We start from the raw sequence: 17,289 nt of genomic DNA, 5'->3' as shown, positions 1-17,289 counted from the left end.
TAATAATTTTATTATTTAAATAATTTTAAATTAATAAATTATTTCAAATGTTATTTAAAATAATTTTAGATATTTTCAATTTAAAATTAACAGACTATTAGATTTTTATTTCTTAATTTAATTAATTTTATTTGGTAATTAGATAGGATAATTATTAACACTTAATTATTTTTTATAATATTCAAATTTTAATAAAAAATAAAAAATTTTGAGATAAAATTATTAAAATAATAAATTTAAATATTAATAAAATATTAAAATAATTTCACAATATTAAATTATTAGATTTTAAATTTTAAATTTTTGAGTTTAATTAGTTTTATTTAGTAATTAATATTTAAATATATTTTCATTCATATATATATATATATATAATTAAAACACAATAAAGGGTAAAATATTTTATATTATTTTATATAATAGTAATTAAAACATTTTAGAATCCGCTCAAGGTGCGGGGAATCGAGTAGTTAAAATTTTAACTCAATCGAATTGTCGGTTTTGTATGGCAAAGTACAATACAGTTCTTCATAAAAACGACGTAGTATCCTCATTCCGGCCACACAAGCGCTTGATCTTCCTGCTATTGATCGTTTGGATTAGTTTATTCAGTGAAACGCCGTAGAGCTTATTTTCGATTGTTATCAAGTGAGGGACGAGACATCTGAGTGGGTATAGCGAGTGAAGGAGGAAGGGATGTCGTTCACGTTGAGGAGCGTGAAGGTGCCGCCGAACTCGGCGAGTCTGGAAGAGGCAAGGGCTCGGGTCTTCGATTTCTTCAGAACGGCCTGCAGATCCATTCCCCAAATCATGGACATCTACAACCTACAGGACGTCGTCACCGTGTCCCAGCTCCGCTCCACCATCGCCTCTGAGATTCGTAAGAACTCCCAAATCACCAATCCCAAGGTCCACTCTCTCTCCCTCTTTCTCTCCCTCTCTCTCTCCATTTACATGCTGATGCTTCTGTGCTCGTCTTGTTGCTCCACTTTTCATCAATTAGAACTGATTTTGAAATTTTTATTGAATTTTGGCTCCCTTTCGTTTCTGGTTGGTAATTCTATCTATGGAATTATGAAATTGGCAAAGTGATAGATGCAAAAGTTTGAACCTTGCAATTACATAGGAGACATTGTAATAGATGGATGCTGACTGAAACGGTCGATTGGATTTTTTTGTTGTTGTATAGGACAGGTTGGAGGTTTCAACATTTTTCTGTTTATGCATATGTTCTAGGACATTTATGTTTCGGAGTTAAGACCTGGTAAATTATAGCACTGGATTCTGAAGCAGTTGGATCATTTCTTTGGGTAATGAACTAGCAGAATTGTATCGAAGCCTAAATCTATAACCACATGTAAAATTGATCCGATTTGAGGAGCAAATACCAGTGACTTTTAACAATTTCCTTTTATTGGTATAAGAGAATAGCAAATAGTTTTTGATTGATAGGGTTGTGAAACATCTGCAGTAATGAAATCTAAAGTTTTGAGCTTTCTTATAGAATCTTAGTTAAATTAGACAATAGTGAGAAAATCAAGTACTAACTTATTTTGGATGCAAGAAACTTTTTCTTGTCGTCCACTTCTCCACCGAAGCAACAAATCTGACAGCAATATTCAATCAATTCTCTGAGGCTGCAACTTAAAAAGACAACCAAGATAATTCGCAAATTGTTGTTAATACCCTAATTCAATCCTATTGGTTGTACGTAAAAACTAGCATTGTTAGCCAGCTTTAAATAATAAACCCCAAATTCATTTCTAAAATTGATCCTTTTATATCATATTTATCCTACATTCACAATATCCCTCCTAGTTTATGGGGGCAAATATCATTGACGATCCACCATCACTTAAAGTTGACATGGTAACTAAACGATGTTTTGACTTTATTAGTGGGTACATAATAATTCCTTTACATTGAAAAATCAAATAGCTGCCACAAAATATTCCCAGTAGCCTTATTAACAATACTAAAGTGAAATGATATTCACACTGCAATATTGAAACTTAGTTATCACACCAAAACTAAGAGATTATTGTGCTATCACAAGTGAAATTCGCCCTTCTCTTGTTTGCTTTATTTCAATCAGGCAATATTGAATGTTAATTGTCGTGATCACAAATTTCATTTTTTGCATAAATGGCTCTTTACCATGTGAAATTGGGAATCCAACATATATGGAGTTATTCCTAGCAAAGGAACATATCCTCTTACAAACTTTGGAAGCATAAAAAAATGACTGCATTACCATTTCTTGAGTAGTTTGGTGGCTTAAAAACCTTGTTCTTTATTTTTCTAATTGTAGTAAAACTGCAGGTAATTGATTTGCTTCTCTTTAAAGGAATGGAAGAGCTGAATAACATTACGGAGCATGCAAAGCAGCGCCATCATATCATTGGCCAATATGTAGTGGGTCAACAAGGTCTTGTGCAGGATTTGGATACCAAGGATCAAGGCATCTCTGAGTTCCTCAAGAATTTCTATAAGAGCAACTACTTTTGAATTCAATATTTTGTGGATGTCCCTATCGAGGTCCAATTATTAGTTTGGTTTTCTATAAGAGCAACTATCTGTGAATCTTCTGATGGATGATACATTTGACTGCAAGTGCAACCAAATTATGACTTTCTCGTTTGTGGTTTCCTGTTAGGTTTCATATGGATCTTTCCTTTTGGTGAAAACAGTATTAGAAAATGGAAATATAGAATTATTGTACATACCCCATTACAGTTCCTTCTTTTCTTTTTTCGCTCAGAATACCTTTAGTGTCCTGTGTCATATGTATTCGTTTCCTGTGATTTTGATGGCCCATGTACTGTAAACTCGGATCATGACAAAGAACAAGCAAATGGAAAGACGGGGGCTCTGGGAGATGGCATTCCTCATGGTTGAAAGACAAAAATCAACGGATAAAAGGCCACTGAACTGCTTGGATAGGAAATTAAAATAACCATGTAAAATATTACTAATTACCGTTTTACTCCCCCACTTCCCTCCTTCTTGTGTAAGCCCAAACGTACGAAAAGACCTTCACGGTTAGAGTTGGAGCACATATTGGACGAGTTGAACCATATTTTGGTCGCCAAGAATATTGAGGATGGCTGCAGAACCAAATCAATTCTCTCACTGCTTGAGATAATAAAAATAAGTTGATAAAAACAAGTAAACAATGACCAATGCATTTTGGTCTTGTGTCCCAACTTTCGAATTCATTTAAAAAATTGTCACATTACAAGGCCAACAAATTTCCAAATTCCCAGTACAATGAAAAGATGAGGATATGAATAATATAACATTGTTATCTAGGTTCCTGGAGTTCTAAAATTCTGACTCTGAGATTAGCTCCATGATACACATCTGAAACTACATGATGAGAAAGGAGGAATATAAAAACACTAGGTTGCTGGATCTGGGATATGCCTCAGATTTTCCTGCAAATACATAACTCCACTGTGAAGTTCATTCTCTTGGTCTGGCAAGCCAAAGAGAACTAAGAGCACGTAATCTGGAAAAGTAGTCATGGATGGCAAGAAGTGCACGAGCTGACTGGCGGGTTGTTAATATTCGGTGCATCTGTTGTAGTGTTTGCTGCCGCAAATTGTCGGCCTGATTTATAAAATACATCAAAAGAGAACAGATTTTTTTGAGACATAACACTTGTAAGAAATGGGGCTGGGGCAAGAGAAAACACAAGACCCCATGAAAGAAACGGATTCAAAGATATCAACATTTCATATGTAACTTGGATAGAATATAGTTGTGAGATCTTATCACTGGACTTGCTGGAAGATAAGTCACAAGGTTTAAAGATCAAATCCCAAAGAACCTAAATCAATATCAATCTTAGAATGCCAATTTTTATTCCAGTAGATGTCAAATGTTGAAAACTTTTAATACTCAGCGGATTTAAGAGCTGATAACCTAGTGGCATTACAAACAATTACCTGGCGAATGAACCCCTCAAGGGTCCCTAGCTTGCCCATGGCCATGGCCATCTGACCCATGTAATTTGCCACATTTCCAGATGAACTAGATGAACCAAGAGACCCACTAGACAATGTCTCAGCCAGGGACTGCTGCAGCGCCTCCATCCCTTGAGATAACGCATCTTCAGCCTGTTGGGAAGATTGCTGCAGATTACTTATGCCTACCAACTGCTGCTCGGTCAAAGGTTCCAGTTGGTTCACGAGGAGCTGCATCCATACCAGTAAAGTTTATCATCTTCTGGAACAACATAAGAAAAGTCCAGGAGTATTCCTCCATCCCACAACCCAAAATTCAAAGGTAGACACAATATTGGGGCTGAAGTACAGAATCTAAGAAATGATCTGTTATTTTTAGCACAAATCAACAGTTACAATTAGAAGGAAACCGATAATTGCTATATGTACTGAAATTTATGAACATGATTCCAGACATACATGAGCAGGTGCAAACAAACTTCACGCACTGCATGGTGCAGACCAATAAAGACAAACTCACACGCCTATACTACCATATGTAGGCACACATACACAGAAACAGCAATGAAACAGATGAAGATTTCTAATTTCCACATTATAGCTCTGTCATTGTCAAAGCAATCCTCATACCAATAGTGAGTTGTGGCTGTGTTCCTCACTATCATGTCACGCTTCAGTTTCTTGAGATCCCTGATCCCCAACTCTTCTGATAAATATTTAACCTGTTTGTCTAATCAAACTCGGTTTATCCCTTCATTCAATTTTCTTCCTTTTCAGAGCTGAGAAAAATTCATACTATCAACTAACCATTTCTTCCCATTATACATTCCAATTCTTAACCCAAAAGGTGAACAGCTATATAAGTCATCTCATCACCCTTACCGGATCAAGGCATCAAAAACAATCCACCATGTTTCTCTTCCCCACACCCCCCCCCCCCACCCAAAAAAAGAAGGCATTTTTAGTGGAACACAAAGCACAATAAAAAGAAAGCTACCTCCATCATTATCTCCCATGATTGTGATTGCAGAGAAATAAAAAGGAACTTCAATGTAGAAGCATGTGCATATTCCATATCATGCTACACTTGACATTTATTTACGCCAAATATATACTTGTATTTTTATACTATTTGGATAAATCTATTAAACACCTGAATTAAAATCAGAACCTTTTGAATAACTAAATTATAAAAACTACAGCAACTAAACACGAATTAGCATGTCTTGTCAAAAAGTCAAATGATCCATTTATTACTGAGTGCACTCTAAATTTTACTGATCCCATACTTAATTTTCATAAAATGACAAAATTACACTAGACTATTTTGAGTACAACTAGAAAAATTTAGAGTACAATTATCAATAAGTGAGGTTATATTTTTACTTTTTCTATAATTCATAACTAATTTGTTTTAATTGTTAAGATTTTTTATAAATTTAGGTGTACATTTGATTATGATTTTAGTTCAAATGTTTAATGGTTTAACCCAAAATAGTACAAATGCAGAAGCATGGATTTAGCCTTTTATTATGTCCACAGAAACTTTAAATTGAACATATTCAAATATCAGAATATGATCTGCCTGTGTTCATTGGCCATCAATATACAGAACTGGAGAAGAAATTGCTAAGTCCATGCCAAAAGACATGAAACAAGTCCATTGTAAATACTCTTGGCACTCATCAAATCAGTGTTCGGTTAGCAGGTATATGGGTGGTGCACTAAACATGCAAGCCATTCTGCTATTTAAGCACACAAATAGCAGTCATAAACACACGGGAGTTTCACCTTTAAAATCGGTGTGAAGCAAACCAACACAGAAAATAAGTAAAACTAAAAATATAAATAAATAAGCAAGGTAGATAATGCACAAACACAAATAAAAAACTTTTAACTGCCATTATGTGGCTAGTAACAATTGGCTATTTGTCAAAAAATTTTGGTTTGCGGTTTGCCAACCTTCCCCTCATACACAGAGAGTGGAAATGGGTTTTGTCATTGTTGTTGGGGGGGGGGGGGGGGGTTTACAGCTTTTTAGTTCATGAAGTTGATGACATCAAATAACTTAATGCCAACAATGTGAATTGCATTATAACAAGTAGTAGAGTTCTTGCGTTTATTCCTAATGTTTATATAGGGGTTCATTTCAACCTTCCTCCCATCATCCTACAACTACTAGAACTAACACTAGTCTATGGAAAAAAAAAGGTCTATGAAAAACACACTTAAAGATAACACCTAACCTTGAGGAGCTCTGATGAACGGAAGCCACCAAGCCACAAGAAACACCTCTCAGCAGGTGTCTTCCACATGCCAGATAGCAAATGGAAAACATCAGCCTTAGCTGCATTGCTCTTTAGCCTAAAAATTTCATCATAATGAGCCATTATACCATCTATGATAATGCGAAGTTCAGCATCGCCAGCATGGGAATTGACGGCTGATCTCAGTTCATTAATTTGTCGATTTTGCTCTTCCAGCCACCGTGCATATTCCACATCAAACGCCATGGCCCCTGAGAAAAGATGCAGCAAAAACAGTGATGTACATCATGTTATATTCTTACATCAACGTGCAATGGATTTGATATAAAAGACAAATGAGACACAAAATTTGAGGCTTGCTCAGGCGTATTACGGATATGGAATCACAAAATTATGTCTAAGGCCTAAATAAATGCAGCTGAAATGCAGTTGCAGCAAATAAGAAATGGCACACCTCAGGCATATCTTATTAAGCCTTATGCATTGAGAGAGAGAGAGGGAGAAGAAAAAAGAAGTCCATTTTCCCAAATGACATGGAGTAATTTATTGCATCCTGCAATGCCAATTTCAGGTTAAAATACAGTCTTCTGCTTCTGTTACACTTCAATATGTTTCAATAAAAGATACACTGGACAATTGGAAAGCGCAGAAATGAATTAATGGTTTGTTCTTTTCTTTTTCTTCCATTCTTGCTTAGTAAGAAACTTCTCCCACCTGTTTGTACTCATTTTGAATTTCATTCTTACTGCAATTTCTTTCTTTCTATCAAAAGAAGTCTTATATCTTACTATTTGTAACCAATGTGCTTATCAACATATAGTTACCACAAAGCTAGATCTTGCCTATTCTTAATACATCATATTTATGAAGGATAAAGGAGATAATGCCATCTGGCACATAATGACAGAAAATGCTTAAGATTCAGGGTGCCTTTAGTTTCTGAATCTGAGGAAGGTAGCAATGCTGCATGCCCAGCATAGATACAATCACATCTAGCATAACCTGACGACATGTGAAACCCAGAATTTTGACCCCCAACATCACTGAAAAATCAAAGTCTAGACAATTTCAAAGCTATTACAAGCACTAACACTCCCATTCTCACTCAGATCCTTGGCAAGGCTCTCACTGAAGAACTAAGAGCATGCATGTACTACTTCACTAATGTATGTGCTACTTCACTAAGGCACTCTATTCACAAACAAAAGATCAACTATTCCTGAGAAGTGAATTGTAGCTTTTCCTCAAAGAAACTGCAGGAATGCTTAAGGAACAAATAAGCAGCGTTACCGTTTCCACTCATTGAATGGGCTTGGTCGCTTGAGCTTGATATAAAGATTCCCTGCATAGGAAAAACAAACAAGTTACAAGAGCAGCTCATACCTCAAAAAGATAATGCCTTAAAAGCAAAGTTAAGCATCACAAAGGTGATGAAGAATTAGCCAAAGCAAACCTGCTGGCGTGCTCGTTGGAGCTCCTGTTCCAGTTGGGTCAGCTTCAAACGGCTACTCTCCAGTTGCTGGACATAGGCCTACAGGGAAAACAAAGATAGGTGCAACTCAATAGAGGGAATGCTATATGAGGACAAACATCAGCCATCAAGAATTATATTGTCACCAAACCTTACAGATGTAAAATTATCAAAATCCAAAAATACAAGCACTCACTTCCCTCCTCCCAAGGGGCTACCCCCTATCTGTCTCTCTTATAACACACCAACTCCAGAATGCTTGTAAACACTCGTCAAACATTTATAGAACATGCTGTTCCAAGGCCATATACTAATCTCTGTGGTGTTTAACCAAAGAATTGTTCCCACTTTCATCACTGCCTTCTAACATCTCACCAAAATTAATCATGTCATAAATAATGTGTGAATAATTTGGACAGCCCTATCTAATTTCCCATATCAAATATTACTGCCCTTTATGAGTCCTTACAACACAAGAATTAGAGAAATAGAATTGCCTGGCACTAAATCCTTTGTTTATTAAGGTGTATGCATACAATAGTAACCTTCAACTAGAATATCACCACACTGGGCCAGATCCAATCAACAGTCCCATAAGCGTTCAGTCTGGTCCACATTACCTTTAAATTGTTCTATTTTCATCAATCAAAAGGTTTTGTCAATTTATATGGCAATCTTTCCATATAGCAGTTAAAAATCAGTACTAATGCATGTAAGTGATGTTAACTGCAAGAATGGAAAATGAAATGTGAAACAGAAATAATGAAATGAGTCCAAAAATAAGATTCAAATGAATAAAAAAAGGCATGGGGGGCATACTTTCTTCCTTAATCGGCTTTTTCTTGCAGCTTCTCTATTTTGGGCAAGTCTACGAAGAGTCTGTCAAGTGTAACAACACAAGATATTACCAAATATGGCTAGCTGTTTTCACATATTTTATGCATATAATATTTTACCTTCTGATCCAATTTATCCTTTGATCTGTCACTGGAATCTGAAGCTCCAATAGCAGACTGACCTCTATCAAACTGCAAATTCAGTATTAAATTATTAAGATTTGCAGCAATTTTTGTTACATCAATCATTTGCCAATAAGTTGAATGGAGAATGTCAAAAGAAAATTCCATACATATTTGTTGTTGTTGTTGTTTGAATGGAAAATATCACAGCTCAACTTGTACAAGAGAAAGAATGACCACCAGAATCCAAAAATATGAAGTAACATAAAACTCTTCATAACTTCTAGCAAATCTTTAAAATGGTAGAATTTAGTATATAATATATATAAAGAGAGAGTAAGAGAGACAACAGTACCCCCTGATTTTTATCATCTGTGTCATCCGTTGATATATCAGTCCTTGGGCTGCCATCAGCCATATTGGAGTCTCCCCAGTTCTCTGTATTACCAGTAGATATGGGTACCAGGTTCAACTGTTGGTTCTTTTCCAATGGCAATCTCTGCAACTCCACTTGGGCAGCAGATCGATTGATATTAAAGGATGCAGTCGACTGTTTTGACCAAGAGAAAGAAGAAGGGAAAAAAATATTAGTAGCAACAACTACCACAGGCTAAAAACACCATATATCAGAAGCACTGGCAGAGCTAGACAAGGGCCAAGGGGGGCCATGGGCGCCCCTTTTAAAATCATTTAGGGTATTTACGTAGTTTTACATAAAACAGAAAAAATTACCATCAACTCCCTGTATGTTTTAGGAAATTTATTAGTGAGTCTTTATTTCAAAATTACTGAATTAAAATATTATGTACTTTATAAAATCAAACTTTTCAGCCTTTTTATCAAATAAATTCTCAGCGACCTTTAATATTTATGCTATTTAGTTCATGTAATTTTAGCTATGCAAATTATATTATTTAAGTCCTCCCATTCTCTATAACTTTTCAATCCAAAAAATGATTTGCTTCTTATTTTCAAGATTTCAAATCTAAGTTGTAAAATCTTTCTTAAGCTATTCACTCATTATTAATTTAATCTTATACACCATTTTTATTATTTTTATTAATAAAGTGATAATTTTTTTTATTTATCTCACTTAGTTGCTAATCTATTTATGTGATTGAAATTGTATCTTAAACTATCTACATTTAGAAAAAATACATTTTAAATTTTTAGTAATAAAAGTGTTTTATGAGTAATGTTAGATTATTTAGTGGGTTTTATGGACTAATTTAAATTTAAAAAAATATTTAAATCTAGAAAATATAAGTTTAGTAGGTAATAGGTTAGATAATTTAAATGTCAATCAACAAAAAATAGACAAGAATCATTGTAATTTAATTATAATATTTCATTAACTTTTTATAAAAAATCTCTTCTGAATATGTATTTATTTCATGTGCTTTATTTTCTTTGATCTCTTCCTCCTGAGTAAACTTTCTCCATCTGCCACTGATCAGAAGGATTATGGAAATTCACCTTGTCAAAAGTACCAATACGGAGGGGATCAGAAGATACTGCTTGGTTGCTTGCTTTTGCTGAATTGAACACTGTACCTGCAGTTCCATGCCACAAAATCTTTCACAGATGCAGACAAATAAATTTCAAATCTATTTACAACACTACTTGAAAAGTTAGTGCAATATTTATTGTGTTATGGAGGATTGATTTGCATTATTATATCATTAAGCCAATTTTTTACTCATTACTACTTGGACTCTTCCACAAATATCTGTGCAACACGATGTTAAATTAATGCAAATTTCTGATATTAGAATAATTGTACTAATGCTAGGTTATTCACAGTACTTCTTGATAAAACTACTCCATCAAACAATCTAAAACTAATGCAGTGGGTGCTATGATCGTAATTTAATGAAAAAAGGGAGGATGACCTAGAGCAGCAAGCACATATATACTGCAGAGTGCGTGCCACCAAATCAGATACTAAAAATCTTTCCTGCATATTTATCTTTTTTTTTTTTTTAAGAATATAGTTCTTTTGAACTAGCAAAAATGATGAGAGCAGCAATTTGGATGACAATTTTCCAAAAGAGAAGCCAATATTACATTGCATGGTACCAGTATTCTGATGGATTGTTCTGAGCACATGAAGCAAATTCCTATGAAATCTTTAAACAAATAAACATGCAAAGAAGATATCAGTGGATGCATTTTATTTTAATTATCTTTCAGGCGACAGAGTGTAAAAGAACTACATGTCTGATCAAACTTCCTTTGGAAGTTGGATTACTGAATACTTACTTGTACTCAGGTTAACAGCATCCTCTAAGCGAAACGCAACAGATTGCTCAAACGCCCCAAAATCAGAGACACGAAATGCGTGGCCTGTGCTTCCCTCTATGCCACTGAAAACCAGAGTTTATGAAGAAATAACTTATAAGAAACGCATTACAAGATGATCATCAAATCGAGTTCCATCAGAAGTACCAACGTAATTCTGCAGATTAAAGTATTAAAGTATATATAAAATATTATTTATTCTCCTTAAGACATCATAATTTGGGCATGAAACTTCAGAATTCAGATTTTTTTTTTAATTAATAATTAATATATCACAATTAAGGATCAGCAGCAGGGAAAAGAATACAACCAAGCTCAACAGTTGAAACTACTAAGAAATCTTCCTAATTACTGTAATCTCATCTACCAGATTATAATATGACATTCACAAATCGAAATGAATAGCTGATACTAGTAGCAGTAATAGGCATACTTAAATATATGCAATTGATGGCAACCATGTTAGTAGATGAGCTGCACACATATTGGAGCAGAGACAAACTAGCGCAAAAATAACAGAGAAAAGATGCAAGTTGATTGAAGACGGCAATTTAAATTGTAAACTTAATAATAATGAAACAAGAATGCCAAAGAGAGGATTTTACGGTGTAGTTGAAATGGGTAATTGAGAATCAAAGCTCGGCATCCCGTTGGCTTCCTTATCATCTTCCACACCCACTCTACTACCCATACATCACCATCATCCTGACCTCCTTAGACCCATTCAAGCAAATTAGCCCAAACCACAAACTGCAAGATGCACACTGTCTTCCTTCAGCCAAAACCAACAAAAGAGAAAAAAAGAAAAAAGAAGATAAGATATAGTAAAAACAAATATGGAAGACCAATTAGTCCAATACTACTCTTAATTAAATCTGACATCTAGCAGAACTAGATCCAATTCATAGAATCACAAAATTCACTCAAAACTGAAGCCTGTTCCCACAGAAGCATAAGAAATTAAGAACACCCAAGGTCATATGCATAGAAGAACAACAAAGATTTTTCCAGAAGCCACTAAGGTTCATTCAGGTAATGCTAATTGATATGCTAGGAAATTACTACTCCAGGTTCAGATATTAAGATTTAAGACCAAGCCAGTAACACTCTGAAGGAAAAATCAACAAGAAGAAATGAATGAACTACTCATAGAAGTTGCACAGATCAATACCTAAGCTTGTGATGTCAAATAATTAGCCTCCCAGTCAATTTTCGTTACACTGGGCTGAAGAAAAGGAAAAGAGAGAGAGGAGGCGAGAAGGCAAGCAGCAAAAAACCAAACAGAAACATAACAAAATAGCTTCTCAAATATCAAAAGCAATTAGTTTGGTAATAAAGTCGCAAATTATGGCAGGCATCCAGCAATATCCAGATGCCAGACTCAGGTAAAACAGAAAAACACCATATACGGGTTTTTGAAAAGCTAACTCCCTATCCAAATGAAAAAAGCAATTTGCACCAACCCAGAGATAGAGCAAAATCTCATACAAGGAAACTACAAGACCAAGATTAAAAATGCTAATATCGTGCCAATTCAACAATACACAAAGCGCACAAGTGAAGGAAAAAAAAAAAAAAAAAAAAAAGAACACGAGCAGCTTGCAGAGGTCAAACTCCTCTACCCTAACATGTACCAAGTTCACAAATTTCACCAACCCTCTGATACCCAGATGTCAAATTCAAGGTAAATACTTCAGGACCCCCAAATTCCAGAGCCTTCGGAACATCATGCATACCCTATGGCCTATATATTTGCAAAGCACAATCTCACCAGCAAACAAGCAATACCCAGAACCCAAAACCAGCTAAAGGCACCAAAACCAAGGTTATAAAAATCAAAATTCACCCTGCCACTAACAAGTAGCAAACTTTCATACCATGAAGTGATTATTCTAGTCAAAATCACAACACCGTGTGCACCAAACTCACCTGGGATTTTTTAGCTGATGACGATATTGGTGATGGTTGATGAAGATGAAGATGAAGATGAAGATGGAGATGAAATATTTTTTGCTGTAAAATGTGTATGTATTGGGTTAGAGAGCAAGTGAGGTAAGGATCATTCCAATCTCAAGACGTCCTCTTCTGTGGAAATCTTCCACTTTCCAAGGACTAATGATTTTTTAATAAATTTTTTAATGTTTAGTGCTTTGACATGAATTGTTTTTGCCTGTATTTTTCCCTTTTTTATATAAATTTTAACTGCTTTTATAAATTTCTTCGCTGTTTAATCGTGTCAGAAATACTGACACAGTAACAATACAGCCAATCTAGCTTACTATTACCACTCACCAGTGACAGAGCCTGGATCCTCTCCGGTCGAGGCCAAGACAAGGTAAGTGACTAGACTCAGTCTACTTCTGCCACGTTTATAATAAAAGTGCAGTATTGCGATAATTAAAAAGAAAAAAACGTTTGTTAAGGACACCCTGATTACCAAAAAAAACAAAACGAAAAGAAAAAAAACGTTTGGCATTGAATCTGAAACCGGAAAATTATTTTTCCTTTTAAAGTATATTGAAAATTTTTTTGACTAAACCATTGTCTATTTTGAAAATTTTAATTTATAACTAAATGTGGTAGGTGCAATTTGATATTAATCTTAATGTTTTTTTTATCTAAGAAAAATAGGAATATTGTAAAAGTAGATAATTACAGATAATAAAATTATAAAATCACTTATTTTAATTTTTTTTTAAATATATATAATAAATTATTATAGATCACACTCTTTATAAGATGTTGATTCATCAGCGATAATTATAGTTAAATATACACATTATATCAATAAATATTTAGTCTCATGTATATTATGTTAGTAAAGATTTAGTGTGAATATCACATTTTAGAGTGAATCCGAAGGAAAACAAGTGAATAAATGTGTGTAACCCATTAAAAGAATAATTATTTTAAAAATTAAAACCTATCTATTTTGAAATGAATTTTATTTTCATGCACACTTAAAATTATATGAATTTATTAAAATTCACTAAAATCGACGTAAATTAAATGCTACTATGGTAAATTTATCTTTCTCCATATTTAGCCTTGCTCTATTGATTGTTATTTATAACATTTTTTATGGATCATTTAATTTTATATTCAGAGGGTAAATAAACAAGAAAAAATTTAATTTAATTTTCAAAGTCAAAATGATAGTTAGATAAGCAGGTGTAATTTTAAATTAATGCAAGGAAAAAAAACTTTGTTATAGCTTTGTTAGAAGATAAAATAGGTGCTAGTAAAAAAATTAAATAATATTTAATGCTTGAGATTTAAGTATGAGTTCAAAACGTGTTTTTGATAAGTTTGGTTCAGCTCTCCTTATTTCTTTCCTTTTTTTGTGGGTATGAGATTCCAATTTATGTCGGGACTGTTAACTTTTATTTTATCTTTTAAGGGATATGATTCATGCATTTTTAAGTTTTACTCATATATAAACGTTATTAATTAGTCATAGTTAACTGGTTTTGGATTCTTTTGGACTCTATTCAATTTATAAAATTAGATTTTGATTGGATCCCGTCTCTTAAAAATAGTACGTTATGAATTTTTATTATATTTATTCTTAATCTTTACCGTATGGATTGTTGTGTGCTTATTGATTTGGAATATGGATTGTTGTGTGCTTATTAATTTGGAGTCTATTCATTATAATATCGCAAGAGGCAACTATAATACTCACCTATTATTTTCATTTTTCGATCATTGGAAACAATCTTCAATGGCACAAGGATCTGGTCACAGCAACCTTCATTAGGATATAACCCAACAATGAGTTTACGAAGGTTTTGAGTGGTGCTGAGACATGCTACTCGCTAGAATACTCTAAAAAAGGTTAATAGCAGAAGATAAGGGTGAATTTAACACTTTTCTATGTTCTGATGCAGCCAAGTTGCTCTCTAATAATAAATATAAAGACAATAACTTCTAATGGAGCACTTGTTAAATTTTGATTTTATTTTCTCTTATTTAAATTATAAAGAGTACCTCATAATAAAGAAGAAATATATTCTGTTGTTTTTTTTTAAAACCGAAAAAAATTAAAAATTTTCATTTCAAATAATAGAATTATTAAATATATCTCTTAAATTGAATTATTGTAAAATTTTTTAATCCAAATAGGATTGAGCCACCTCATACACTGCAATATTCAAATCCATAGCATGAATTTTACAAAAACAGAATTAACATGTATGGTTTAACAAGCAAATGAGTCTCAAACTTGGTTTCTACCTTTGTGAAAAGTGGCAAAAACTTGGAGGCTGCTAACATTGGATTCTAAATGCACAAGGGAGCAACAATAGCAGAAAAAGTTAAAAGAAAAAAAAGGATTTGAACAATTTTTTATAGATTTGTGTAATTTACAGATATAATATCAAGAGTTTCAGGGAGACAACCCAATGCTTAATGAACTGCCCTTATTGTAATTTTACTAGCTCATTTTAATTATGGTATAATGAATTTAATTTTAATTTAAAATAGTAATCGAATTTGGTGTTGATGTTATGAGATCAGAGAATAAAATTTACAATAGTTGTGTAAATTTAGGTGGAGAGAAAGGTGTTTCTCTCTTTTTATCCCTCCTCACTTGTCTCCTAGTGACGCGTAATAATCTCTCTGCTACAGTGTCACATGTTTCTGTCATGCAGGTCCGTACGTACGAAAATATCAAACGTCCTCTCTACGTCAGGCGACCATTTAATTTCTCCCGGCGCGCATGAAGGCAGGACTGCAAAGTGACTGGGCTTACTGTCTTTTTCTACGCCACGTCACCGAGCTGAATCTGTAGTGCGTGAATCTGAATTTGTGAGTGATTCGGTCTACTCTGTAGACCTGAATCAAGGCAAAAAATGTTGGTCTAGTCTGTTAAGGAGGATTTATGAATTTTGAACAAGTACTACTTTTTGATATCCGACGCCATGTTGGGATTGTGAAATCCAGCAATCATCAGGTGTTGATAATAATTATTTTCTAGTCCCATGTAAAATATAGAATTCTAGAGTTCTAGAATCAAGAACATTAAATTATACATCCAAAAATATTTTATTGTTCAAACAATCCAACTTTTTTGGTTTAAGAAATCAAAAAGAGCTTTCAACAAATACTCCATAAACAAAGAAGACTAACTACATATACGGTCAAACTTTTCTGGAAGGTCAACCAAAGTTATGTCCAACTGGCAGAAGCAACCACGTCGTGTCAAACGTCAGCACAAGGGAACTAAGGATAAGAGTGAGAAGATAGGTTGGAGCACTTGCCACATCAACCCCTGCCTAAACTATCGGTTATTATAATCTCAAGTTAAGTTGTCAATATAAACATCACATTTGTGATTTTGAATTTCTCGGCAACTTAAAAGTAATGAATGAGAATTCGGCAACTTAAAAAAAAAAAAAAAACACAAAAATCAATCCACTTTTAAGGCAAAATCCTTGTTCTTAATCTTTAGTTTTTTTATATAAATTAATTAAAAATTGCGTATCATTTTTCTTTTTTTAATAAAATAATTACTTTTATTAGTTTTTTAATCCTATTTACAATATTTTAAATTAGACATATTTTAATTTCTAATTCAAATGAATTTATCATTTAGTTGGTATACTGAAATTTATTACATAATTATTAAATAAAAATAAAACAATTAATTTGTAATTTTTAATAAATGTTAAGCATGCTTGTTAATTTTGATTTTTATTGTAATTAGCAAAATATATTTATTTTAATAGAATAATTATATTATTGTCAGAATTAAAATTGTGATACTAAATTATTTTAAATTAAAAAAAAGGTCCAATTATTAATGTTACCTTGAAGTTAATTTGAATTTTATTTAGTTTTTTATTTTTGCCTTCTAGATGGGACTTGTGGGATGTAGACGTATAGAAAAAAAAGTTAATAATATAATATTAATTAACAAATTTTTCAACACTAGTGATTGCAAATTATCATATGAGATCTAGATAGTGATATTAATTATTGTTATTTACTATTTATTGATTCTATTGATATTTTTTACTAGGGTAATAAAAAATGAATATATAACTTTATTTATTGATAAAATTACCAAAAAAAATTATAGTGCCACTCATTTTCACACTCATTAAAATATTTATATTTTTGTTTAGTTAATAATATATATATATATAAAATATAAAATTAGATTAGAATATAGAGTCAAACTTTTTTTTAATGGAAATTAGGGATTGAAAGAGTTTATTTATATATATTTATTATCAGATTAATTATGTGGTATTATGGAATCAAACTTTATTGAATTTCATGGCTTTGAAATAAATTACTAAAAATAAAAATAAAATGTT

The 17,289-nt window shown here is 33.0% G+C and overlaps 2 protein-coding genes across 6 annotated transcripts; one reads left to right on the top strand and one right to left on the bottom strand.

The window, feature by feature from the left end:
• Positions 1–529: 529 nt before the first annotated feature.
• Positions 530–2,723, top strand: LOC110625927 (NADH dehydrogenase [ubiquinone] 1 alpha subcomplex subunit 6). Its single transcript, XM_021771633.2, has 2 exons — positions 530–909; positions 2,323–2,723. Exons 1-2 carry the CDS (start codon positions 697–699, stop codon positions 2,506–2,508), a joined length of 399 nt encoding a protein of 132 aa, XP_021627325.1. The 5' UTR covers positions 530–696; the 3' UTR covers positions 2,509–2,723.
• Positions 2,724–3,169: 446 nt separating this feature from the next.
• On the bottom strand, positions 3,170–13,121 carry LOC110625926 (transcription factor TGA6). 5 transcript variants are annotated; one of them, XM_021771626.2, is made up of 13 exons: positions 12,896–13,121; positions 11,572–11,738; positions 10,928–11,031; positions 10,142–10,218; positions 9,021–9,215; positions 8,836–8,880; positions 8,663–8,734; positions 8,526–8,585; positions 7,689–7,766; positions 7,526–7,577; positions 6,215–6,486; positions 3,951–4,199; positions 3,170–3,612 (listed from the first exon to the last, which is right to left on the bottom strand). In XM_021771626.2, the coding sequence occupies exons 2-13, from the start codon at positions 11,655–11,657 to the stop codon at positions 3,466–3,468; spliced, it is 1,437 nt and encodes a 478-aa protein (XP_021627318.1). In that variant the 5' UTR covers positions 11,658–11,738; positions 12,896–13,121; the 3' UTR covers positions 3,170–3,465. The 5 variants fall into 5 exon arrangements, with proteins under 5 accessions (XP_021627318.1, XP_021627319.1, XP_021627322.1 ...); XM_021771627.2 differs by having other exon boundaries at positions 11,572–11,734; XM_021771630.2 differs by having other exon boundaries at positions 11,572–11,730.
• Positions 13,122–17,289: the final 4,168 nt, after the last annotated feature.

The sequence above is a fragment of the Manihot esculenta genome, chromosome 11 (genome assembly GCF_001659605.2).
Source record: "Manihot esculenta cultivar AM560-2 chromosome 11, M.esculenta_v8, whole genome shotgun sequence".
Lineage (NCBI taxonomy): Eukaryota > Viridiplantae > Streptophyta > Magnoliopsida > Malpighiales > Euphorbiaceae > Manihot > Manihot esculenta.
This window is presented reverse-complemented; position numbering and strand designations above follow the sequence as displayed.